General features: G+C 34.5%; 1 protein-coding gene across 1 annotated transcript in view; it reads left to right on the top strand.

The window, feature by feature from the left end:
• PIK3C2A (phosphatidylinositol-4-phosphate 3-kinase catalytic subunit type 2 alpha) overlaps positions 1 to 25,283 on the top strand; it is a 195,882-nt gene that overhangs the window by 108,625 nt on the left and 61,974 nt on the right. The window contains exons 9-19 of the mRNA XM_077114133.1: positions 837 to 980; positions 2,100 to 2,145; positions 2,227 to 2,437; positions 3,728 to 3,850; positions 4,895 to 5,062; positions 14,067 to 14,178; positions 15,023 to 15,168; positions 16,844 to 17,032; positions 17,537 to 17,630; positions 18,099 to 18,193; positions 18,527 to 18,707. Of these exons, the coding sequence (XP_076970248.1) occupies positions 837 to 980; positions 2,100 to 2,145; positions 2,227 to 2,437; positions 3,728 to 3,850; positions 4,895 to 5,062; positions 14,067 to 14,178; positions 15,023 to 15,168; positions 16,844 to 17,032; positions 17,537 to 17,630; positions 18,099 to 18,193; positions 18,527 to 18,707 (1,509 nt within the window). The remainder of the gene's footprint in view (positions 1 to 836; positions 981 to 2,099; positions 2,146 to 2,226; positions 2,438 to 3,727; positions 3,851 to 4,894; positions 5,063 to 14,066; positions 14,179 to 15,022; positions 15,169 to 16,843; positions 17,033 to 17,536; positions 17,631 to 18,098; positions 18,194 to 18,526; positions 18,708 to 25,283) is intronic.

Raw genomic sequence — 25,283 nt, 5'->3', positions numbered from 1 at the left:
CTGTTTATAGTAGCCAACTCTCAAAGGTGGAAAACTTTAAATTTTTAAGGATGGTACTGTACTGAGTTTCAACCCATTCTAACAGTGCTTGGCATGTTAAGTTTGGTATAAATGTTTGATGAATTAATTAATTATATAAGAATGTTTCTTAATGAGTTATGTACTTTAAAAGGATGATGGTGGAATGTTGAAGGATTTTTAAATCCTTCTCATGAGTTAAATGATTTTATAGTATTTGTTCATATATACTTTTGGATCTTGTTTGAAATCAACTGTAGTTGAATGGAACTGAAGATTATCTTCAAGAAAATTCTTTGACCAATCAAAACTTATTAAGTAATGGTAATATAGATACAAATAATGCTTAAAAATCGACTTATTTTTAGTAGCTGTGTCCAGTATTATTAATACCTGACCAATCTCTGTAAATTTGTTTTTGAATACAAAGTTTTGTAGGAGGGAAAGAATGATGTTTTTTAATGTAGAGATTATTTCCAAGTGAGTCTAAAAAAGATAACTACAGTTTTTTTTCTTTTAATGATTTAATAATTTATTGGTAATTTATTGATTTTGTTTCTAAATTAATGTGAACTTAATGGCATTTTCGTATGAATGGTTGTGACAGTCAAGGTGAAAATCAATCAGGCCTTGATATTTCTTACTTCAGAGTAAACTTTTAATTGGAAAGTTACCTTGTTTCTTTGCCTCTTCATAGCAAAAGAATAAAGGATATTTGTTGTCAAGAGCATTTAAAATGTCTGGTTTCTGACTTCATCTCTAAAATTCATCCTTTAGATTTCACATACTAATGTTTATTTTACTTTTTATTTTTGAAGAACCATCACCGAGCAGTAGATCAAGTAATTAAAACTGTAAGAAAAATCTGTAGTGCTTTAGATGGTGTAGAGACTCTTGCCATTACAGAATCAGTAAAGAAGCTAAGGAGAGCAGTTAACCTTCCAAGGAGCAAAAGTGCTGATGTGAGTATTTTTAAGTAACTAGCATTTTATTACATGCAAATATGTACTTAAATGACCATCTCTGTCTCAGACTGGAAAATTTTTGCCTTCTGCTGAACAAAATTTTATTGTTTTAACTTTGGCTTTCATTTTTGAGTTGATTTGGTCAGTTATTTGGTAAGCTTGGGGATTCTTAAGAATATATGGGCTGCCTGGAAGGGTTTTATGAAAGCTGACACTGAATGGTTTGATAACAAACTGGAAACCCTTTTGAGTGTATGTATAGGAGGAACTCTGGCATAAATTAATTTGTTGGGGGATGAGAGGGTATTATGGATACTGGGCTTGAGAAACCTAGAGGGTAGTAGCTACCACTTCTTCCTTTGGATGGAAATGTCCATGAAATCACTTGGGACTGATCAGTTACCATGGTCATAACTTTGTTGTCTGAGATTTCTATCCATTTTACTTATTTGCTAGATAAAGTTGCAAAGAGTAGGTGAGAAGAGAGCTCAATTTTAATAATCATAAGAGCTTTTTTGAGTCACCAAATAGTAGTAATTCGAGTTGTAGATTCTTTTCTTAAAGGATATCTTACAGAATAACAGTAGAGCAACTAATAGAAAATAAAGTGCTGTGTTAGTGTTTTTATCACTTCTGGATTTCAAATTAAAATGGCTGAATTGGTTTAATGTGGCAGATTTTGTTGTGCTTCATTTTATTTTTTATTTTCTGTGTGGTAAGGGTCACATTTCATTCTTTTTCCATGGGACTATCCCATTATTGCAGCACCATTTGTTGATTTTTTAGGGGGCAGGGGCAGAGTGTACAGGCCGGAAATCAAACCCTGGTCTCCTGCATGGCAGATGGAATTCTACCACTGAACTACCCTTGCACCCCCATCATATTTTGACGTAATTGTCAATTACTATATGATTTTCTTGATAGTAAAACTAATGTTTATTTGGTTTAGGGTTTTCACTTTCTTTTTGTGTATGTTGTTGTTTTATTAATTCCACAGACACTTTCAGGAGATTTTCCCTAGTAATGGTTTTTTGACATAGCATTTAATTAAATGTATTGAAATCAAACATAAACATTTCATATTCTGTCATGGCCAATTTGTGTGTATGTATGCAGGTAACTTCACTGTCTGGAGGAGATACTAGCAAGAATTCAACTAGGGGTAGGTCTTTAAGTTCTTTAAATTTTGACAATAATTGTTGCTTTTTTCAGAGAATTATATTAACATTTTCTTTAAATGTAGGCTCATTGAATCCTGAAAATCCTATTCAAGTAAGCATGGACCAATTAACTGCAGCAATTTATGATCTTCTCAGACTCCATGCAAATTCTGGTAGGAGTCCTGCAGACTGTGCCCTAAGTAGCAGGAACATCAAAGAAGCATGGACCACTACAGAACAGCTGCAGTTTACTGTTTTTGCTGCACATGGAATTTCAAGTAACTGGGTGTCAAAGTAAGTAACTATTTACAAAAAATATATGGACATTTTTACCTTGAAGTTATTCTAGTTTTGGGGGGGTGTTAATTAAAAATAAGTAAATAGAAATAATATAATGAGTTGAAAGGGTTATAATAATTCATTCAATGAACATTAATTGAGTACCAGGTGTGGACATTTTTCTCTTTTTTTGGACATTGTTCTTGATGTTGGATACACTAAGCAGTCAATAGGCAATTGATGAGACAGCGGTCAACAGGGATTAAAAAAAATCCCTGCCCTTGTAGAATTTGCATGTAAATGGATGCTACCGGTGTTTGAATAAATCAGTGTAAGGATTATACCTTTTAATGCCTCTGTATACACACATATATACAGACAAATGCGCACACACACAAATAAATTTAGAGAAACTAATGAGGAGTATATATACCTAATAAAAGAAAATAGAGCAAATTACAGTGATATTTAAGATAGAAATTTTAATATCAGTATTACTAAATATTAATAGAATGCTTAATGGGGGAAATGGAATGAAATAGAAAAAAATAAATAGCTAGGGTTTTTTTTGTGTGTACCAATGAGATTAATATATTAGAATGGTTATTAATAGGCCGTATATATGAATAAGCTAACATGCAGCCTGGCAGTGTTAGAATACTAGTAAAATACAGTTTTAGTGAACTTAAGACTCCTTCCTGTCTTAGAAGATTGTCTGATTGTATCTAACCAACTGTATACTTGTGGTAATTAGGAACTAAATCACTGCTATCTGTTGAGAGAATACAGTAACATCTGTCCCCACTATGGAAGCCTCCCAACAGTTTGGGAAGACTGGCTCAGTGCAAGTCAGGTTCATCCACCGTTAATAGGATTCGCTGACTGTATATCTTATTAGCAATGGAAAATAGCGCCCATAGAAAGTAATGTTTATACTCTTGTTCCTAGAATTTACCTAGAAAGGAATAAATACCTTATTCAATGTCTTTCAACTAGAATATAAAGCTAGTTACTATAACTGCGTGCAAAAATGAAATAAATTCTCCAACTGCTATCATTATAACACCCCTGCCTAGCATGTAGGAACATATATTCCCCTCTGTACTCTTTTTGCTATACCTCTTCTATTTCATAGAATTTGAATTGTTAAACTAGAGATGAAATTCCAAAAATTAAAATGAATGATGACCAAATTATTGTAGATAATAGTCACTTTGAGGAAAAACTACTAATAAGTATTTGAATTAGTTAGCTAAGTTGTTTTATCGAAATAAGAATCAAATTGAACTCTTTTCTTTTTTTTAGTTATGAAAAATACTACTTGATATGTTCCCTGTCTCACAATGGAAAGGATCTTTTTAAACCTATTCAGTCCAAGAAAGTTGGCACTTATAAGAATTTCTTCTATCTTATTAAATGGGATGAACTGTAAGTGATATTTTTGCTTTTTTATTCTTTCACTTTGCCCTGTGCTTTACTTTTTTCATGTATGCATCCTAGCTTATACTTTTATTCTAATAAAGTCTCTTCCAGATATAATTCTATAAAACAGATTGAAGTTCTCATTAAAAATTCTGAAATACCCTTAAAATCTACACATAGTTAAATTGAAAAAATATGTCATCAGTTCTTCAAGTTAAAGATGTAAAATTTGCATACAGTTCATCTAGAAAGATGGTGTTCTCTAACATCATGTACTTAATTACTTAGTCTGTAACACTGTATATATGAAGTGTGAACTTAATTTACAGATAACAAAAACAGTTCTACCTTTAAATCCGTGTACAAGATAAAATTTTGAACTGCTTTAAAAATATTTTTAAACAAAGGAACTTCTTCAGTATCTAGGCAGATAGGTAATTGCAGAATTTTTATTTTTGCTCCACATGTATTAAATAATTTCTCTTTTTTCCTTTTTTATTTTTTAAATTACAAAAGTAATATGTCCTGGAAAGCAATTTAAAAATACAAAAGTGTATATAGGGTAAAAAGTGCTATCTTATTTTTAACACTTATCATCTAATGGCCTCCCCAAAGTGACTTACTATAGACTTTATATGTCCTTCTAGACTTAAAATAAAATGCACTGGTAAGCATATTTATCTGTTTATATATGTGTGCACATATCTATTCCAAAACAGAAATATTCATAATTATGTATCTAGTGTTTCCTAAAGGAGAATGATTACTGTTATTTGCCTGGAAGTTGACCCTGCAAGACCTGAATAAAAAGCGTTGACAAAATTTTTAAAGGAAGAAATGTTGTATTTAAAATTTTTACACTATTAATGAAATTTGTATACATAAAAGTTTTAGCAGTTTTAATTAGTCAAGCTTGATATTTAGCTAAAGGTTATTCAGTGTTAAAGATAATTCATTGTCAAATAAAATACCTAAAATTTTTAATTGTATTAAAAGGTTAAATTTCACATTTAACCTGATTTGTTCTATTAACATATTTTCCCCCCATAGAATCATTTTTCCCATCCAGATATCACAGTTGCCATTAGAATCACTTCTTCATCTTACTCTTTTTGGAGTTTTAAATCAGAGCAACGGAAGTTCGCCTGATTCTAATAAGCAGAGAAAAGGGCCAGAAGCTTTGGGCAAAGTTTCTTTACCTCTTTTTGACTTTAAACGGTAAGTGTTACTGAGTATATTTACTGTGAACACACCTGCAGCGTCCAAATTGGCTGGAGGATGGGATCAGGAACAATTATACACATGAGTAAATGAGCTACCCCAATTTTTCCAATGTGTGATGAAAGGAGATCAGTTCAGAGATATAGATCAGAGGAAATCAAAGTGATTTTGCCATAATCCAAACATATCTGTATGGCTATGCAAAAGATTATTTGTCACTCATTGTTTCAGGAGAAAAGTAGCAGCGAATTCACTCTACCATTTATGTAATGCAGTATATTATTGACATAATACCGCTATCTTATAAGTCCCCTTGATATTAATAAAACAACTCCATTTTCCCTGTTCTCATCCTTCTGCTCCCTTCTCCAGTTTCAAGGAGTCTGCATTATTTCTTTCCTTAACTTTCTTCACTTGACTAATCTAGCCCTTACTGCTCTGGGCCCCTGGTATTTGCACATATGTTGCAGAAAAAACTGTTGAGGGATTCATTCCCTTATCCTAGGGTAAAGAAAATTCCTTTTAAACTTTGTGTGTACTTATCACTATTGGGATAGCTATTTGGCCTTTCAGCTGAATATTCTAATTATGTTTTGAGTAATAATATGTATCATGAGATGATGATGTGTCTTCTTAAAAAAAATTTATAGAACAAGTTTGGGATATGTTTCATTTTAGAAATTGTTAATGTATATTAGCATAGTAAAGCCTCTTAAGTTCTATAGTCAAGAAGCCTATTTAACTGTGTTTAATAACAGTGTTACTGTAATAGCAAAATCTTATATAGCATTTATATGTGCTAGATATTATTCTTAGTGCTTTACACATACTAGTTTTTTTTTAATTTTTTATTAATTAAAAAGAATTACAAGAAACACAAACATTCCCAACACATACACTCAGCAATTCACAATATCATCACATAGTTGCATATTCATCATCATGATCATTTCCCAGAACATTAGCATCAATTCAGAAAAAGAAATAAAAAGACAACAGAAAAATATAACAAACAGAAAAAAAAAGAGTTTTACAGGCCATACCCCTTACTGATCCCTTTCATTGATCACTAGCATTTCAAACTAAATCTATTTTAACATTTGTTCCCCCTGTTAATTTTTATTCCATATGTTCTACTCATCTGTTGACAAGGTAGATAAAAGGAGCATCAGACACAAGGTTTTCACAATCACACAGTCACATTGTGACAGCTATATCATTATACAATCATCATCAAGAAACATGGCTCCTGGAACACAGCTCTACATTTTCAGGCAGTTCCCTCTAGCCTCTCCATTACATCTTGGATAACAAGGTGGTATCTACTTAATGCATAAGAATAACCTCCAGGATAACCTCTCGACTCTGTTTGGAATCTCTCAGCCATTGACACTTTGTCTCATTTCACTCTTCCCCCTTTTGGTCGAAAAGGTTTTCTCAATCCCTTGATACTGGGTCTCAGCTCATTCTAGAGTTTTTCTCGAGCACTTGATGCTGAATCTCAGCTGATTCTGGGATTTCTGTCCCACGGTGCCAGGAAAATCCACACCCCTCGTAGTCATGTCCCACGTAGACAGGGGGAGGGTGGTGAGTCTGCTTGCTGTGTTGGCTGGAGAGAAAGGCCACATCTGAGCAACAAAAGAGGTTCCTTGGGGGTGACTCTTAGGCTTAATTTTAAGTAGGCTTGACCTGTCCCCTGTGGGGTTAAGTTTCATATGAACAAACCCCAAGACTGGGGGCTCAGCCTTTAGCTTTGGTTGTCCACACTGCTTGTGAGAATATCAAGAATTCAACTTGAGGAAGTTGAGTTTTCCCCCGTTCTCACCATTCCCCAAAGGGGACTTTGCAAATACTTTTCCACTCACTGATCAAATCACTCTGGGATTCATCAGGGCATCACCTGGACAAACCAACAAAATCTCATGTCCTATACAAAGTTCCATGTACTTAAGGTGTTCAGTCAACTATCTACATAAATTATATTAGGAGATGCACTAGTCAAAGTGTAGATTTGTACCAAATATTTTTTGCTTTAGTCTCACACATTAGTTGAAATTTTAAAATATTAAGTACCATCTATTTTCAGCACACTCAGTAATGACATTCTTTTGTTCTTCCTCATGCAAAAACATTTTTTAAATTTGTGCATTTAGTCACTATCACTATACACTACAGGCATTCCTAGATTACACCATCTCAATCTTTATCGTCTATCTTTCTTTGTGATTTCATTTATGCCCCAGCCCTCCTCCCTCTATCATTCTCACATGCAGCTTCATTCAGTGTTTTAACATAATTGTATTACAGTTAGGTAATATTGTGCTGTCCATTTCTGAGTTTTTATATTCAGTCCTTTGCACAATCTGTATCCCTTCAGCTCCAATTACCCAATATCTTACCCTATTTCTATCTCCTGATGGTCTCTGTTACCAAGGAAATATTCCAAGTTTATTCACTAATGTCAGTTCATATCAGTGAGACCATACAGTATTTGTCCTTTTGTTTCTGGCTAATCACACTCAGCATAATGTCCTTAAGGTCCATTCATGTTGTTACATACTTCATAACTTTATTCTGTCTTATAGCATAATATTCCTTCTTATGTAAATGTCACAGTTTGTTTAGGCAACTATCTGTTGATGGACATTTTGGCTGTTTCCATCTCTTGGTAATTGTTAATAATGCTGCTATAAACATTGGTGTGTAAATGTCCATTTGTGTCCTTGGCCTCGTGTCCTTTGAGTAGAGACAGCATATAGATGGGTCCTGTTTTTCAATCCATTCTGCCAGACTATGTCTTTTGATTGGAGAGTTTAATCCATTAACACTCAGTGTTATTACTGCATGGGTAGTACTTTCTTCTACTATTTTGCCTTCTGGATTTTATATGTCATATCTAATTTTCCTTCTTTTTACCTTTACTCATAGTCTTCCTTTCTACTCACTTCTCCACACCTCTCTCTTCTGTCTTCGTATCTGTCTCTGGTGTTCCCTTCAGTATTTCTTGCAGAGCTGGTCTCTTGGTCACAAATTCTCCCAGTGATTTTTGTCTGAAAATGTTTTAATTTCTCCCTCACTTTTGAAGGACAATTTTGCTGGATATAGAACTCTTGGTTGGCAGTTTTTCTCTTTTAATAATTTAAATATATTATCCCACTGTCTTCTCGCCTCCATAGTTTTTACTGAGAGATCTGCGCATAGTCTTATTGGGCTTCCTTTGTATGTGATGGATTGCTTTTCTCTTGCTGCTTTCAAGATCCTCTCTCTTTGACCTCTGACATTCTGATTATTAAATGTCTTAGAGTACGTCTATTTGGATCTATTCTCTCTTGGGGTATGCTGCACTTCTTGGATCTGTAATTTTAAGTCTTTCATAAGAGTTGGGAAATTTTCAGTGATAATTTCCTCCATTAGTTTTTCTCCTCCTTTTCCCTTCTCTTCTCCTTCTGGGACACCCACAACACATATATTTGTGCGCTTCATATTGTCTTTCAATTCCCTGAGTCCCTGCTCATATTTTTCCATTTTTTTCCCTATAGTTTCTTGTCGGATTTCAGATGTTACGTCCTCCAGTTTAGAGATCCTATGTTCTGTCTCTTGAAATCTACCATTGTAGGTTTCCATTGTTTTTTCATCTCTTCTACTGTGTCTTCCATTCCCATAAGTTCTGTGATTTGTTTTTTCAGACTTTCAGTTTCTTCTTTTTGTTCTTTCCTTGCCTTCTTTATATCCTCCCTCAATTCATTGATTTGGTTTTTGATGAGGTTTTCCATGTCTGTTCGTAGATTCTGAATTAATTGTTTCAGCTCCTGTATGTCATTTGAATTATTGGTTTGTTCCTTTGACTGGGCCATATCTTCAATTTTCCTAGTGTGATTTGTTATTTTTTGCTGGTGTCTAGGCATTTAATTACCTTAATTAGTTTATTCTGGAGATTGCTTTCACTTCTTTTATCTAGGGTTTTCTTGCTGGATGAATTTGTTTTCTCTCTGTCCTTTGACATTCTGTTCAGCTTTATCTGGACCTTTAGCTTAAGTTTTAACAGAGGAGAATTTTTCAGTTCTTGTTTTTTTGTTTCTTGCCCTGCTTGTGGAGTGCCTTCCCCCCCCCCCCACCAAACTTAGGAGGGTCTACTTAGATATTATAGACCCCAAGTCAGATTTTTCCAGACCAAATTTGCCTCCTATCAGGAGGAAAGAGTCACCTGCGTCGGTTTTCCCTGAGGGTGAGACCCAGCAGGTTGAAAGATTTTCCTGTGAAGTCTCTGGAGTCTGTTTTTCTTATCCTGCCCAGTGTGTGGCGCTTGTCTGACTGCAGGTCCCACTAGCATAAGATGATGTGGTTACCTTTAACTTTGGCAGACTCTCCCTGCTGGGGGTGTGGTAGAGACAGAGGAGAGGTTGTAGGCTGGTTTTAATGGCTTCAAATTACCAAGCCCTGGTGTCTGAATTCCTTGATGGAGGGATTCCACCTGGGTGGGGCTTCACCCCTCCCCTGGGGAAGGCACAGGCTCCAGATAAGCCCCCAAAAGAGCTCACTTCTGCCTATTCCTGGGGCAGTTGCAGCCTGAAAAGTCCTGCCCCTGTATGCAGAGGCAGTCAAGCCTTTGTAGATACACAGCCACAAAAACCTCTGTTTCCTTCTCTTTTTTCCCCCTTTTTCTGTCAGTCCTGCCCCCTTGGCGCCGGGGCAAAAATGAGCAACCTCCGCTTTGATCAGATTCACCTAAGCTAGGGGTCTATTTTTAGTAGTCAAAATTTGTTAATTAGTTCCACAATTGGCGTTTGATTGTGCCCAGTCCCTGCTGCTGGTAAAGTCCTTTCCTTTCCCCTCTGGGAAGCAGCCTGTGGGGGAGGGGTGCCGGCCGCCGTGGCTTGGGGAACTCACAGTTCTAGGGGGGGCTCGTAGCTGGTCAAGCTGGTCCAGACTGGGATATGCTGTGTGTCCGGTCACTGACGTGGCCCCAGGATCTGTTCTGTACTGTTCCTGGTTATTTAGTAGTTGTTCTGGAGGATGAACTAAAATGCGCACGTTGTTAAGCCGCCATCTTGACCCGGAACTCCCAGGGTATCTTCGGTTCTGCTTTCTTTAACCTTTCTTAAACAGCTGAACAGCCACGTACTAGTTCTTATACTACTCACAACAATCCTATGAAGTAGGTTGTGTTATTACCACCTTTTTTATAGGGGAAAATCAAAGAGAGATTAGCTGCCCCAGGGCACTTAGCTAATACTTAGTTAATACGTGATGGGCTGAATTTTGAACCTTGGCAGTCTGGCTCCAGAGTCTGTGTTCTTAGCTATATCCTATATTGTCATTCTCAAAATGATTTGATACCACAATATTTTTTTTCAGTCATGGAGTATATCTTTGTAAACAATGTGTTCCAAGGACAGTTTGGTAAATGATTTAATAGCTGACCTAATTAACCTAAGATAAAGCAATTAAAAATTTAGAATGAAAAAATTATGCTCATCTAGTTCTGCTTTCTTTTGCTTTTTAAATGGCAAACAGTTTAATTTTTCTAGTAATCATTTATTCTTCTCATGTCAAGGCATTGACTTTACAAATTTTGTTCTACTATACCACCATCTTTAACTATTCTTTCTCCATTTAAAGTAGCAGTTATTCCTATATTTTCATATATTTTACTTTCTTTTCATCACTTCCCCCATATTTGAGGAGACAGTATAAGATTTTTTCATCCTTACTTTTTGGTGGGCTCAAATTTTGTATAACACTGAAATAATTTTGAGCCACCAATGGCTAGAGAAAAGCAGTTGAAGGGATTATAGTCAGTCAATTCTGAAAACTTTTCTGCTCTTGAAAGCCCTGAGTTTTGGTTTCATGAGAGAGGTACTTTTTGCCACTTTTGTGGTCTAGTGATGGCTTTTGGGGGGGAGGAGGTGAATGATATAGCAATTTTTTAATATTTAGGGTCTATAAGATGAAGGGCAATTGACTTCTGTTAGTTTTCATACAATATTTTGCTGTTAAAATATTGAATAGGTGGCACTAAGCTTGAGACTTTGCTAAGTAGTGTAGCAGTTTAGGTAATGTTAGGACTTTACATTCAAGAAATGCTCGGAAATTAAGAGGGAAGATGTTTTTACATTAATATATATACAGAAATAAAGTGTTACTGATCTGGTGCACTTGACTGGTGTAGTGATCAGCTCTACTGGTCTTGAAATTCTTTTAAAAATAATTTGCTTGGGAGGTACTGGTGATTGAGCAACTTGCACACAGAACCTAATGAAGTCAATATAATGGAAGCCAAAGGACTTGGGTATTTTAGTCAGCTCTAAATAACAAATGAGTTCTCAATTAATTTTTCTGAAAATTGGTAAATAAACAGAAGGAATCAAGCATTTAACTTACCTTTCCTATACAGTTTTGCCTTGGTTACCAGTTAGTTGATGTAAAAAAGTTTCTTATAGAAAAATTTCAGTTAATAAATACAGAAGGGTGATAAAAGTAGAATATAACTGTTTTGCAACCCCTACTAAAATCACAGATGAAGGGCAGAGTCTCCTAAGCTGAGCGCTATTGTCATTTTTGGACCAAATAATTCTTTATTGTGGGGGAAATGTCCTATTGTAGGACATTTAACACTATCCCTGATCTCTAGCCACTCAATGCCAGTTGCACTCCCCAGTTGTGAAAACTGAAAATGTCTCTAGACATTTCATCACTGAGGATGAAAATTGCTCTGGTTGAGAACCACTGATATAGGCAGTGATCATCAATAACTGCTTAAAATCATTAAGAGAGAAGCTTTTCTGGAACTTTATAATGATGGTTTAGGCTGACAACACCTGAACCAAGTGATTAGTCATAACATCACAAAAAGAGAGCTAATCCAAGTTATGTGTATCTCCTTATTTGATGTAAAAGGAAGTAGTATACAAAAGCACCTCTGAGTATTAAGTACTTTTTCTAAAAAAACTAAGCCGAATCAGAATCAGTCCTCTAGATCTAACTTTTACTTTATGGAAAAATACAGAAGACACAGGGTAAATAATGTTAAATGGTACCACAGGGATGTAATCAGTGAGATCCAGGATATAGGAAATTGTTCAGAACAAAAGACCTGGTTTCTTCAACAAATAAACAGAAATGAAAACAAAGGAAACAGAATGAGATTAAAAGAAGGATCAGCAAACTTTTTCTATAAGGAGGTAGACAGACAATATTTTAGGGTTTGTAGGCCATATGACCTCTGTAAATGCAAAAGCAAATGCAAAAGGTGTCTCAGACAATACATGAACAAATGAGCATGTTCTGATAAAACTTTGCTTATAAGAACAGGTAGCAGGATTGAGCTTGCTGACATTTGGATTAAAAGATTCCTGAAAAGACGTATCAACCAAGTGCACATGTTGGACCTTATTGAATAATGATTTGAACACACCAACTGTAAATAAAATAAAATTATGAGATAATCAGGGAAATTTGAATATTGACTAGAGGTTTGATGGTTTTAAGTACTGTTAATTACTGGTATTATACTTAATACCGTTTATCATTTAGAGCTATGTAACAGTATTTGTAGATGAAATAACATGGTCTGGATTTGCTTTAAAATAATATAGTGGGGATGAAGGTGGTGTTAAAAATGACAGATTATAACGTACCAAAATACCAAGACTGTTAAACCCTGATAAGAGAAAACCTTAAGATTGGTGTCTAGCAGAAGGCCTCTCCTTTGGAGAATGCCTGCGCTACCTCCTTCAAGTGTGTACTTTCGCTGCACATTAAAATTTTTGGCTGTTAAAAAAGAAAAGGAATGGAGTCTAGTTTTGGAAACAGTATTTTCTATTTGGAAAAAAAACAAAGATTTGACAAAGTTTATAGTTTTCTGCTTTTATATTTCTGATGTTATTTTTCAGAAATTTCTTCTGTTTAAAGATATGTCAATATCTTTATTGATAAATGCATTAATTTAAGTAGGCCATAAATTAGTAGTCTAGGGCAAGGATCAACAAACCCACTGCCTGTTTTTGTCAATAAAAAAGTATTAGAGATGCTCCTTCTATATACCTTATCAACAGATGAGTGAAACATATGGATTAAAAATAAATAAATAATAGGGGGAACAAATGTTAAAATAAATTTAGTAGATTGAAATGCTAGTGATCAATGAAAGGGAGAGGTAAGGGATATGGTATGTATGAATTTTTTTTCTGTTTTCTTTTTATTTCTTTTTCTGAATTGATGCAAATGGTCTAAGAAATGATCATGATGATGAATATACAGCTGTGTGATGATATTGTGAGTTATTGATTATATAACAAGAATAGAATGATCGTATGGTAAGAATGTTTGTGTTTGTATGTAGTTATGTTTCATAAATAAAAAAATCGTATTAGACATAACCATTCACATTCATTTATGTATTGGTCATGATTACTTTTGTACTGTAATGGCAGTTAAATACTTGCAGCAGAATCTCTATAGCCCTGAAAGCATAAAATATTTACCATCTGGCCCTTTACAGAAAAAGTTTGCTGACCCTTGGTCTAAAGCAGTGACTTAACTTTTCATCTCAAATGGTCAGTGCTTTGCTACAAAGTAGGTATTGCTTTCTCAGCATGTGTTTTTTTTTCAAATGGTAAAAATCTGGGAGCAGTTCTATAATAAAATCTACCACCTGAGATGTATTTCTTTGTAGAAGATTTCAAAGACTGTCCTTTGCCTTACTATTTATAGAAGTTTCTTTTGGGGACATGAAACTCTGGCTCTTCAACTTCATTGCTCCAACATACATTCTTTTGTTCTCTCTCCTATAGTTCTTACTCTAAAATGTTTACCTAAAGTCTCAGTTTACTATGGAGATTGACTCTTTCTGATATGTTCTTAAATATATTCTCTTTATATAGTGAATGCTGAATAAATGTTGGACTGTTAACAATTCAAATTCATTACCAACTGTTAGTGAGCTTTGAATTAATTTTTTTAATAAAAATCAAAAGGTATTGTTTTGTTTATGTTCATGAAGGTTTTTAACATGTGGAACTAAGCTTCTGTATCTTTGGACATCATCACATACAAATCCTGTTCCTGGAACAGTACCTATAAAAGGATATGTGATGGAAAGAATTGTGCTACAGGTAATGCTCCTTCTTGACATAAGGAGAAGTTTAAATTTAAATTTCTGCATAAAAAGTGTGGGTATATATATGAAAATGTTTAGTAACATGTCATTACTATAGCAATGTAGATACTTGTAATTACTTTATACTTTATATTTTGAGAACATCCAGAGTTTTAACAACTGATCAAATGGTTTTTAAGTTGGTGCTTAATATTTAGAATTTAAAAATTTTGCTATCTGAATTTCTAAATTTTTTCTTTGTTGCCTTAGTTTTTTTTTTTTTTTATTAATCAACGGAAAAAAAGAAATTAACCCAACATTTAGAAATCATACCATTCTACATATGCAATCAGTAATTCTTAACATTGGTTTATGAAACTTATTGCATAAGTACAGGTTTTATAGTGATTATATGGAGACTTTATTTCAATATGCCTATGGTTAAGCTGAGGTAAACATTTTTGGTGGTTCTAAATGTATTGTTTGTTTTCTTAAATATAAATATTAAAATAAAATTAAGAAAAAAGAAAGTGTGGGTATGTGCCTTGATTAGTGTTATCAAAGAAACTTCATTGATCTTGTTTTAATCTCAGAATTTAGCTCCAATTTAAATGCAAATAAATCAATTTTCTTTCTGAAAAACAATAAATACTGTACTTGTACCCATCCCAAGCAATGTATGTGCTATTGAGAATTACCAACAATACTAATCACTTTCAACAAAAGGACAAAAAGCAATAATTTAATATTTATTCTAAAAGTCATCCTTATTGCTGAGAGAAATCAGTTTTCTTAAAAGCAAAGAAGTTAATGTGGCACTATTCAGCTGTAATTTGATAAATTTCTGTTAAATTTTTAAGGTTGATTTTCCTTCTCCCACATTTGATATCATTTATACAACTCCTCCAGTGGACAGAAGCATTATACAACAGCAAGACTTAGAAACATTGGAGAATGATATGAAAGGGAAGCTTCTTGACATTCTTCACAGAGATTCATCATTTGGGTATGTGTACTTTTATTCTATTTTGCCCTGGTATCTCTTATAATACAAAGCTCAGGCTAAGGACTTTTATTAGTTTAGTTCATGATTTAGTAATGTTCTTGGTGTGGGAAGTTTGGTATTTATTTTTTAAATTATAAAAGACTCTGTAACGGGTAGTGTGATGGTGGCTCAGTGGCAGAATTCTTGCCTGCCATGCCAGAGACCCGGGTTCGAGTTCCGGTGCCTGCTCATGCAAAAACAAAAACTGTGTAACTATATAAAAATTTAGAAATTTGTACATGTCAAACTTTTTACATGAAGAAGAGACAAACAACAGACCAGGAACTGTATCTATAATAAGTATCTTTAGGTTAATTTCCTTAATATATAATGAACCTTTTCTTATCAGAAAAATAAAGACCAACAACTCAGTAGTAGGATTGACAAAAAGTATGAACAGGTAATACCATGGGAAAAGAAATATAATGCCTTTACACATTTGAAAAGATGTTCAGCATCTCTAATATCATGGAAATGTAAATTAATACAAAATACCATTTCACACACATCAGGCCTACAAAATTTTAGGTATCTCATCATAAAAAGTATTGTTGAAGATAGAGGAAAATAGGAATTATGCTGTTGGTGGAGCTATAAAATTATTTAATCCCTTTGGAAAAGCACTTTGGCACAATCTATAAAGGTAACAATGTGTGTGTTCTATGACCTAGCAATTTCACATACAGTTATAACTTAGAGAAAACCCTTTTATATTTGTTTATGGAAAGAAGAATATTCATTGCAGTATTATTTGAGTTGTTGGGGAACTGATTAGAAATGTCCATGAATATGGGTTAAAATATAGTCTTTTTCCAATCATGCACTGTGTAGCTATTAATAATGAGTTTATAGCTATATTACTCATATGTAAGATACACTAAGTCAAGAAAGCAAGATGCAGTATAGTGTATATAGTGTGTAACCATTAATGTAAAGAAAAAAAGATCTGCATACACCTATATGTGTGCTTCTATATGAATAGACTTACTTCCAGAAGAATACACAAGCTTGGACAGTTGCCTTTAGGGAGCGTTATTGGAGGGAGAGACGTCATTGTAATTAGAATTTTTTCCAATATTGTGTATGTATTATACATTCAAAAGTTGATGGATGGTTAGTAAAAAATATTTCATTCTTATAAACATTTGCCGTTAAGTTTAAAATAATTAGAGGTAGAATCTCTAAACAAGTAGTTTTTATTCTGAATATTTCTCAGTTAGGCTGTATAATCATCTTATAAAATTTTGTGATAGCACTTGTTTTTTTGCGTGGCATTTGATTTTGTGTGAAATGGATGAAATCTTTGTTATCTATCAGGATGGGTTCTGCTTATTCAACTCAAATTTCGAGTTCCTAGCATCTGATTGGAATTCAATAAATTTTTTGTTGTTCTGAATTATCCTTCATTTTCATAACTAAGACTCTTATCAGTGAAGGATGATTTCTTTCTATCCTGAAATCAGGGTAAATTAACAGTGTTTACTGTATATTGCATTTTTGTATTCCTGATTAATATTGATTCTACCAGGAAGTGGCTGTCCCAAATGAATAAATTTCTTCTTTGTATTTTTAATCTTTGAGATTATAACTATGTCATTATTAAATGAGAAGTAATTTAATTCTATTATATGTGCAGACTTTCTAAAGAAGATAAGGCATTTTTGTGGGAGAAACGTTGTTATTGCTTCGAATACCCAAACTGTCTTCCTAAAATACTAGCAAGTGCCCCAAACTGGAAATGGGTTAATCTTGCCAAAACTTACTCATTGCTTCAGCAGTGGCCTCAGTTGAACCCACTGACTGCATTGGAGCTTCTTGATTCAAAGTAAGTCCCTGTGAATATATTTATTTGCTCTGTTTTACTGTTGTCACTTGTTCCAGTAAGGCATTATGTTGTAGTAGTACTTCCCTTTGTTTTAAGATAAAAGCAATTCAACATGATATAAATGAGTAAATGTATATTTATACAAACATGTTTTGCATTGAGTATTAAAAAGGTATTTTCATATCATTTAAAATTAACCTGAAGAGAGGGTTAGGTTGTAAATCTAAATAATTTTAAATATTTTTATGATATGGGCCAAAATTAATTTTCATAAGCTCCAAATTTCTAGATAAATCAAAAGTTGGATCTGTAGAGCCCCAAGATTTTCCTCCAAAAAGAAAAGAAGAAGAAACATGTTGCTTTTGAATAAAGAGCTATTTTGAGTATCTTTTTCAGGAACAGGGGTGAGATGGTGTTTTCAAGAAACATAGCTTCATTAGAAATAAATCACTGTCAATTCTTGATTTTGTGTTTGTGTGTGCATTGTGTGTGGTACTCTTCTAGATTTGCTGATCAGGAAGTGAGGTCCCTAGCTGTGACCTGGATTGAAGCCATTAGTGATGATGAATTAACAGATCTTCTTCCACAGTTTGTGCAGGTGAGTTTTTTTTTTGTATTAGGTTATCCTCTCCCCACTTTCCCCCATTTTTATGACTTGGGATCTTGCTAACTGATGTCCCTTCTGTTTTGATTAAAAGTGCTTTTGTAGCATGGAGATGTTGCAAGGCATTGTATTTGGATTTAGTGTAAAAATTTTTCCCACTATTGTAAGTTACCCCCTTTGAATATTTTATATGTTATACTTAGTTTTTAAATTTTTAAGACTTTTTAGAATTTCAGAACAGACCAGACTAGAGCTTTTCCTCTATTTTTTTTTTAGTGACCATTTAAATATAGTTAATGAATGTTATTCCTGAATTTGTGTTTTTCTGTTTTATTTCATTAATTTGATCTAAATTAAGTGATCTGTTTAATTTTATCAGTATCTTCTTTTATTATTAAGAGTAATACTTGCTTTATTTAGCTTCTTTTTTGAATATTTTTTCTTGTTTTCCTTTCTATATAGGCTTTGAAATATGAAATTTACTTGAACAGTTCTTTGGTGCACTTCCTTCTGTCCAGGGCATTGGGAAATATCCAGATAGCACACAATTTGTATTGGTAAGATTTAAATTTCATTAAGGATATTATTTTTATTCCTAGTATTTACAGAAATAACTTTGTCTAAATTATCTGTGCAGACTATTTGCTATGGATACAAGATGTTGTACTAGAAGCATTATTATAAAGAAACTAAATTTTTATGTCCTTAAAAATAAAACCCAGATTGCAAAGATATTTGGCATACTATAGCTCCATAATAATTAGGCTTTTTACTTGTTTATATAGCTTACAATAAATTCCTGAATACCAAAATTGAACTTAACTTGATTTTTTGAAGTAGGTTCATCCAGTTCTCAGAAATGGCTGACATAAATATTTTTTCTATATTAGGCTCCTGAAAGATGCCCTGCATGATACACAATTTGGTGCCCGTTATGAACATATTTTGGGTGCTCTCCTCTCGGTTGGAGGAAAAGGACTCAGAGAAGAACTTTTGAAGCAGACAAAACTTGTACAGCTCTTAGGAGGAGTAGCAGAAAAAGTAAAGCAGTCTAGTGGATCAGCCAGACAGGTATGTACCCCATAAAAATGAACATAAAAGTTTTTATGTTAATGGATCTCTGCACTGTTGACAAGTTAAGTTGCTATTATTACTATACCTCTGCTATTTTTGGCAGATGAATTCAAAGCTTGTTTGAAATCCATTGGTGCAGAATTCACAACCTGACTCAGAACATTCATTTTTTTTCTTTTTCTTTTTTTTGCATTCTTGGCAGGCACCAGGAATTGAACCTGGGTCTCCAGCCCGGCTGGAGAGAATGTTGCCTGCTGAGCCATCACGGTTGCCCACATCCATGCTTTTTAATGCTATGCTTACAAACTTGTTCTCCTGGGTTTCTTTTTCATTATTATTATTTTTAAATATATTCTTTATCAAACCAAAACAACATATAACATGAACATTCTTCAAATGCAAACATTCTGTGCATGGTGTACAATCAGTGGCTCACAATATCATCACATAGTAGTATATTCATCACCATGATCATTTTTTAGAACATTTGCACAAAAAAAGAAAAAACTCATACGTTCCATAACCCCTACCTCTCCTTCTCGTTGACCATTAGTATTTCTGTCTACTCAATATATTTTAAACTTTGTTCCCTCTATTTTTTTTCTATACCCTTATCACTCCCTTTCATTGTTCACTAGTATTTCAATCTACTCAATTTATTTTAACATTTGTTGCCTGTATTATTTATCTATTTTTAATCCATACTTTTGCTCATCTTTACATATCATAGATAAAAGGAGCATCAGACACAAAGTTTTCATAATCACATAGTCACACTGCAAAATCTTTATCTTTATACATTCATTTTCAGGAAACATGACTACTGGAACACAGCTCTACAGTTTCAGGCACTTCCGTCTAGCCTCTCTAATATACCTTAAACTAAAAAGGGGATATCTATAAAATGTGTAAGAATAACCTCCAGGTTAACCTCTTGACTCTGTGTGAAATCTCTCAGCTACTGACAAGTTTATTTGTCTCATTTCTCTCTTCCCCCTTTTGGTCAAGAAAGTTTTCTGAATCCCTTGATGCTGAGTCTTAGCTCATTCTAGGATTTCTGTCCCATGTTGCCAGGGAGGTTTACACTGTGATAGTCATGTCCCACGTAGAGACAGGGAGGGCAGTGAGTTTGGTTATGTGTTGGCTGAGATAGAAATAGGCCACATCTGAGCAACAAAAGAGGTTTTCTGAGGGTGACTTTTAGGCCTAATTTTAAGTAGGCTTAGTCCATACTTTACGGGAATAAGTTTCATATGAACAAACCCCAAGTTTGAGGGCTCACCCTATTGATTTGGTTGTCCCCACTGCTTGTGAGAAGATCAAGAATTCTCCAAATGGGAAAGTTAAATTCTCCCCCTTTCTCACCATTTCCCCAAGGGGACTTTGCAAGTAATTTTTTATTCACTGCTCAAATCAGTTGTCTATCTTTCCTTCTGGTTTCATTTGTGCCCCCAGCCTTCCTCCCTCTGTCATTCTCACATTCACCTTCGTTGAGGGTACTAACATTTGTGCTACAATTAGGTAGTGTCGTGCTATTCATTTGTGAATTTTTACAGTCAGTCCTATAGTACAATCTGTATCCCTTCAGCTCTAATTACCCAAAATCTACCCTATTTCTATCTCCTGATGGCCTCTGTTCTTAACTGAAATTCTCCAAGTTCATTCATTAATGTTAGTTCATATCAGTGAGACCATGTAGTATTTGTCCTTTTGTTTCTGGCTAATCTCACTCAGCATAATGTTCTCAATGTCTATCCATGTTGTTACATGCTTCATGACTTTATGCTGTTTTACAGCTGCGTAATATTCCATCATATGTATACAGCATAGCTTGCTTAGCCACTTGTCTGTTAAAATTGTAAATAATGCTGCTATAAACATTGGTGTGCAAATGTCTGTTTGTGTTTTTGCCCTCATATCTTCTAAATAGATACATAGCAATGGTATTGCTGGATCATATGACAATCCTGAGCTTCCTGAGTGTTCTGTTTTGCTAGCTGCCTGAATGCAATATACCAGAAACAGAATGGCTTTTAAAAAGGGGAGTTTCATAAGTTGCTAGTTTACAGTTGCAAGGCTGAGAAAATGTCCCAATTAAAATAAGTCTATAGAAATGTCCAATCAAAGGCCTCCAGAGAAAGATACCTTGGTTCAAGAAGGCCGATGAAGTTCAGGCACATAGTGAACATAGTCAGGGCTTCCCTCTCAGCTGCAAGGGCACGTGGTGAATACAGTGTCATCTGCTAGCTTTCTCTCCTGACTTCTGGTTTCATGAAGCTCCCCAGGAGGTGTTTTCCTTCTTCATCTCCAAAGGTCTCTGGCTTGTGGACTTTCTGCTTCATGGTGCTGTAGCATTCTCTGCTCTCTCTGAATCTCCTTCATTCTCCAAAATGTTTCCTCTTTTATAGGACTGCAGAAACTTATCAAGACCCACCCAAATGGGTGGAGACATGTCGTCACCTAATCCAGTTTAACAAACACTCTTGATTAAATCACATCTCCGGGGAGATGATCTGATAACAGTTTCAAGCATACAGTATTGAATAGGGATTATTCTGCCTTTACGAAATGGGATTTTGATTAAAACATGGTTTTTCTAGGGTCCATGCATCCTTTCAAACCAGCATACTTAGGAACTGCCAAACTGCGTTCCACAGCAGTTGTACCATTTGACATTCCCACCAACAGTGGATAAGTGTGCCTCTTTCTCCACATCCTCTCTAGCACTTGTTTTCTGTTTTATTGATAATGGTCATTCTGGTGGGTGTGAGATGATATCTCATTGTGGTTTTGATTTGTATTTCCCTAATAGCCAGAGAAGTTGAGCATCTTTTCATGTACCTTTTAGCCATTTGTATTTCCTCATTTGAGAAGCATCTGTTCATGTCTTTTGCCCATTTTGTATTTGGGTTGTTTGTCTTTTTGTTGTTGATTTGAACAATCTCATTATATATTCTGGATAGTAGACCCTTATCTGATACATCGTTTCCAAGTATTGTCTCCCATTGTGTAGGCTGTCTTTTTACTTTCCTGACAGACTTCTTTGATGCACAAAAGTGTTGATTTTTTTTTTTTAGTTTTTTAATTTTATATTTTTAAATACCAAAAAACACCTAACAAATGCAAACATTCCTATTTTGATCATTCTGTTCTACATATAATCAGTAATTCACAATATCATCATATAGTTGCATATTCATCATCATGATCATTTCTTGAAACATTTGCATCTATTCAGAAAAAGAAATAAAATGAAAACAGAAAAAAAAAATTGTACATACCATAACCCTTACCCCTCCCTTTCACTGATCACTAGCATTTCAAACTAAATTTATTTTAACATTTGTTCCCCCTGTTATTTATTTTTATTCCATATGTTCTACTCGTCTATTGACACGGTAGATAAAAGGAGCATCAGACACAAGGTTTTCACAATGGAAAGTGTTGAATTTTGAGGAGTTCCCATTTATCTGTTTCTTTCTTCAGTGCTCATGCTTTGGGTGTAAGATCTAGGAAACCACCTTCTGTATAAGTTTTATAAGATATTTCCCTACATTTTCTTCTAAAAGTTTTATGGTCTTAGATTGAAGTTTAGGTCTTTTATCCATTTTGAGTTAATTTTTGTACAGGGTATAAGATACGGATCCTCTTTCATTCTTTTGCATGTGGATACCCAGTTCTCCAAGCACCATTTATTGAAAAGAATGTTCTGTTCAAGTGAATTGGCTTGACTGCCTTATCCAAGATCCATAGATGAGAGGGTCTATATCTGAACACAGTATTTGATTCCGTTGGTCAGTTTATCTCTTTATGCCATTACCATCCTGTTTTGACACACTGTAACTTCATAATATGCCTTAAAGTCAGGTAGTGTGAAACCTTAGACATCATTTTTCTTTCTCAGCGTATTTTTAGCTATTCAGGGCACCCTGCCCTTCCAGATGAATTTTGGTGCTGGTTTTCCTGTTTTTGCAAAGTAAGTTTTTGGGATTTTAATTGGTAATGCTAATTAAATTGGCATTAAATTGAATCTATAAATCAATTTAGGTAGAATTGACATCTTAACTATATTTAGTCTTCCAGTCCATGAACTCGATATGCCCTTCCATTTATTTAGGTCATCTGTGATTTCTTTTAGCAATTTCTTGTAGTTTTCTATGTATAGGTCTTTTATATCCTTACTTATATTTATTCCTAAAACTTTTATTCTTTTGGTTGCAATTGTAAATGGAATTTTTTTCTTGATTTCCCCCTCAGATTGCTCATTACTAGTGTATAGAAACATTACAGATTTTTGAGTATCGATTTGATAACCTGCCACTTAGCTGTACTCATTTATTAGCTCTAGTAGTTTTGCTGTGGATTTTTCAGGTTTTTCAGCATACAGTATCATATCATCTGCAAACAGTGAGAGTTTTACTTCTACCTTTCCAATTTTGATGCCTTATGTTTCTTTTTCATGTCTATTTGCTCTGGCTAGAACTTTCAACATAATGTTGAATAACATTGGTGATAGTGGACATCCTTGTCTTGTTCCTGATCTTACGGGGAAATTTTTCAGTTTTTCCCCATTGAAGATGATGTTAGCTGTGGGTTTTGCATATATTCCCTTTATCATGTTGTGGAAGTTCCCTTCTGTTCCTATCCTTTAAAGTGTTTTCAACAGGAAAGTATGTTGAATTTTGTCAAATGCCTTTTCTGCATCAATTGAGATGATCATGTGGTTTTTCTGCTTTGATTTGTTGTTATGGTGTGTTCTAGTTTGCTAGCTGTCGGAATGCAATATACCAGAAATGGAATGGCTTTTAAAAAGGGGAATTTAATAAGTTGCTAGTATACAGTTCTGAGGCCGAGAAAATGTCCTAATTAAATAAGTCTATAGAAATGTCCAGTCAAAGGCATCCAGAGAGAGATACCTTGATTTAAGAAGGGTGATGAAGTCCAGGGTTTCTCTCTCAAGTGAGAAAGCACATGGCGAACATGGTCAAGGTTTCTCTCTTGGCTGGAAGGGCACATGGTGAACATGGCGTCATCTGCTAGCTTTCTCTCCTGGCTTTTGGTTTATGAAGCTCCTGGGAGGTGTTTTCCTTCTTCTTCTCCAAAGCGCTGGCTAGTGGACTCCCTACGTCATGGTGCTGCAGCATTCTCTGCTCTCTCTGAATCTCCTTCATTCTCCAAAATGTTTCCTCTTTTATAGGACTACATAAACTTATCAAGACCCACCCAAAGGGCGGGCCACGGTGGCTCAGCAGGTAAGAATGCTTGCCTGCCAACCCCGAGGACCCAGGTTTGATTCCCGGTGCCTGCCCATGTAAAAGAATAAAAAAAAAGAAAGAAAGAAAGAAAGAAAGACCCACCCAAATGGATGGAGATGTGTTGTCACCTTATCCAGTTTAACAACCACTCTTGATTAAATCACATCTCCAGGGAGATGATCTGGTTACAGTTTCAAACATACAGTTTTGAATAGGGATTATTCTACCTTTATGAAATGGGATTTTGATTAAAACATGGCTTTTCTAGCGTACGTACATCCTTTCAAACAAGCACATGGTGTATTGCATTAATTGATTTTCTTATGTTGAACCATCCTTGCATACCTGGGATGAATCCTATTTGGCCATGCTGTATAATTCTTTTAATGTGCTGCTTGATTCCATTTGCAAGAATTTTGTTGAGGATTTTTACATCTATATTCAGTAGAGAGGAAAAAAAGTCTGTACTTTTCTTGTAATATCTTTGTTTGGCTTTGGTATGAGGGTGATGTTGGCTTCATAGAATGAGTTAGGTAGCCTTCCCTCCTCTTCAGTTCTTTTGAAGATTTTGAGCAGAATTGGTACTAATTCTTTCTTGAATGTTTGGTAGAATTGACATGTGAAGCCATCTGGCCTGGACTTTTCTTTTTTGTGAGCTTCTTAATGACTGCTTAAATGTCTTTACTTGTGATTGGTTTGTTGAGGTTGTCTATTTCTTCTCGAGTCATTGTTGGTTGTTCATGCCTTTCTAGGAAGTTGTGCATTTCATCTACATTGTGAAGTTTATTAGCATAAAGTTGTTCATAGTATTTTCTCATTAACTCCTTTATTTCTGTGGGGTCAGTGGTTATGTCTTCTCTTCCATTTCTGATTTTATTTATTTGCATCCTCTCTCTTTTTTTGTCAACCTTGCTAAGGGTCCATCAATCTTATTGATTTTCTCATAGAACCAACTTCAGATTTTGTTGATTTTCTCAATTATTTTCATGTTCTCAGTTTCATTTTTTTCTTCTCTAATCTTCGTTATTTCTTTCCTTTTGCTTGCTTTGGGGTTATTTTGCTGTTCTCTAGTTCTTCCAAGTGGACAGTTAATTCTTCTATTTTTGCTTTCTTTTTTGATATAGACATTTAGGGCAATACATTTCCCTCTAAGCACTGCCTTTGCTGTATCCCATAAATTTTGATATGTTGTGTTTTCATTTTCATTTGCCTCAAGATATTTATTGATTTCTCTTGTAATTTCTTCCTTGACCTACTTGTTGTTTAAGAGTGTGTTGTTGAGTCTCCATGTATTTGTGAATTTTCTGGCTTTCTGCCT

Source organism: Tamandua tetradactyla, chromosome 8, assembly GCF_023851605.1.
Source record: "Tamandua tetradactyla isolate mTamTet1 chromosome 8, mTamTet1.pri, whole genome shotgun sequence".
NCBI classification, from domain to species: Eukaryota; Metazoa; Chordata; class Mammalia; order Pilosa; family Myrmecophagidae; genus Tamandua; species Tamandua tetradactyla.
The sequence above is the reverse complement of the archived record's forward strand: the minus strand, read 5'-3'. Positions and strand labels throughout refer to the sequence as shown.